The sequence below is a fragment of the Penaeus monodon genome, chromosome 19, assembly GCF_015228065.2.
Source record: "Penaeus monodon isolate SGIC_2016 chromosome 19, NSTDA_Pmon_1, whole genome shotgun sequence".
In the NCBI taxonomy this organism is placed as follows: Eukaryota; Metazoa; Arthropoda; class Malacostraca; order Decapoda; family Penaeidae; genus Penaeus; species Penaeus monodon.
In genome coordinates, this window is record NC_051404.1 from 38,921,001 (window position 1) to 38,922,895 (window position 1,895).

General features: G+C 51.2%; 1 protein-coding gene across 1 annotated transcript in view; it reads left to right on the plus strand.

Annotated features, from left to right (window-relative positions):
* The window catches only part of LOC119585481, a 6,242-nt gene extending 4,362 nt beyond the window's left edge, over positions 1 to 1,880 (plus strand). The window contains exon 2 of the mRNA XM_037934125.1: positions 82 to 1,880. Coding sequence (XP_037790053.1) covers positions 336 to 1,235 — 900 coding nt within the window. The 5' untranslated portion in view covers positions 82 to 335 and the 3' untranslated portion in view covers positions 1,236 to 1,880. The remainder of the gene's footprint in view (positions 1 to 81) is intronic.
* Positions 1,881 to 1,895: the final 15 nt, after the last annotated feature.

Genomic DNA, 1,895 nt, shown 5'->3' on the forward strand with positions numbered 1-1,895 from the left:
ACTTCGATTGGATGTTTATGTTCGTGTGTGTGATAAACGGTACCTGAATTCTCAATCATTATAATTCTTTGTTTTTTCCAGGTGTTGGGGCGGCCGCCAGGATGTAGCGGCGGCAAATAACAGTGATGCCGCGCCGCCTGGAGCTAAGCACAAGGAAATAAACATGAAACAGATTCTGTTTTTCTTGCGACAAAAACGGCGTCTTCTTTGTCGAGTCCATTGCGGAGCGCGAGGGCAGGAGGCAAAGCGATAGACAAGAGTCAATCACTTTTTGCCGCACGTTTTCTTCTCTCTTACTGACGTTCGTTCACTGAAATGTTCCTCGGGTAACGCGGATGAAGATGATGAATGAAGTGTTGTGTTCGCGCGTGCGTGTGGCCAACCAGGATTCCTCGCAAGCGTCTTACGAAGGCCGAGAGGGACCTGCGACCATCGCCGGCCAGGATGACGCCGGGTCTCAGCAGGCTCCGGCGAGGCCAACTGGCACGCCCGCCACCAACGTTAATCGGGAGGAGGAGGACTGTTCGGAGAAGTGCCTCCCAAAGGCCGTGTCGAGTGCCAGTGAAAGCAGCAAGGAAAAAGCGCCTTTCCAGAAAGTCACCGCGGATGTGAAACTGCGGAACAAGTCGTGTCATCACCGCCATGGCGTCCCCGCTGGAGGCGCTCAGCGCGAAGGGTTCGGCGCCAGGGTCTCGCACTCCCGCATCGCCGCCAAGCACCGCCGGATCGCTACGACTCGCGAGCGGTGTCGAGTCCACGAAACGAACAAGGCCTTCGACGCCCTCAGGAGCGTTCTGCCCGCGGCTTGCGTGAGTCACGGCGAGTCGTCTCCGGCCGCGAAGATGGCGACATTGCGACTCGCCATCCGGTACATCGCTGCCCTCGCGGAGCTCCTGGAGGAGGACGACCTCGAAACCTCCCGCGCCGTGTCCGAGGAGGGCGTCTCTGCCTCCAGCAGCAGCGGCGAAGGTGACGAGCGACACGAACTCGACGCAGACGACTTCCAGCTTAAAGAGGAGCAGGAGATTCTGGCCGAGCTGAGCCGCCCGACGGCCGCCGTCGGACTCGCGCCGGACAGCCATTACGACGACCTCGAGGCCACGGAGGACACCTACATCCTGGCTCTCGCGAGAATATTCCGGGAGGCTGAAGAGGCCTCAGAGGACCTGTTCATGGGAGGGCAAGAGGACGTCTGCGTTCCAGCAGCGCCCCCAGCGGCTGCCACGGTCACGTAATTCTCCAAAATCTGGCTCTTCTGCTCTACACGGTGTATAAACTTTAGCGCAGGGCAGTCTTGCCTCTCTTGCCATGAAATGGCTCTGTGAGGTCTTATTTCAGATATCTAAAAGTGCCAAAAAGAAAACAAAGAACTATTAATAATGTGAAAAACGTGAGTATTTTCATGTTACCATAGAGCTATGGTAGGCCTACCGGGCATTAAGTGTAACATGAGAAGCTAATAATCCTAAGAAGCAGAAACGTGTTCTTTTGTGAGTGAAATATCGAGAAACAAAAATAAGGAACTTATACGATGTATCGCTCAGTGACTGTAGGTAATACCGGGTATTGAAAATAGATTTTTATAGCTAGGATAGAATAGGATTTACTAACCGAAATACTAATCTACAAATTAGAATCGAATTAGTGGAATCAGTACATAGAAAAATGAATGTTGTTTTCATTTGTTTGTTTCATCAGCTTTAAAACTAAAGACATTAGTAGTACAATCAGAGCTTCCAAGGGGATTGCATGGTTTCATTTAATTAACAGCGTCATTATTAATTACTACCGTTATTTCTTTCTCCTATTTCCTTTCGAGAATAAAGCGCCTGTATTTTATCTCTCTGTGCTTCGATTTCTGAATAGCTGACGATGCAGCTGTCGACATAACTATT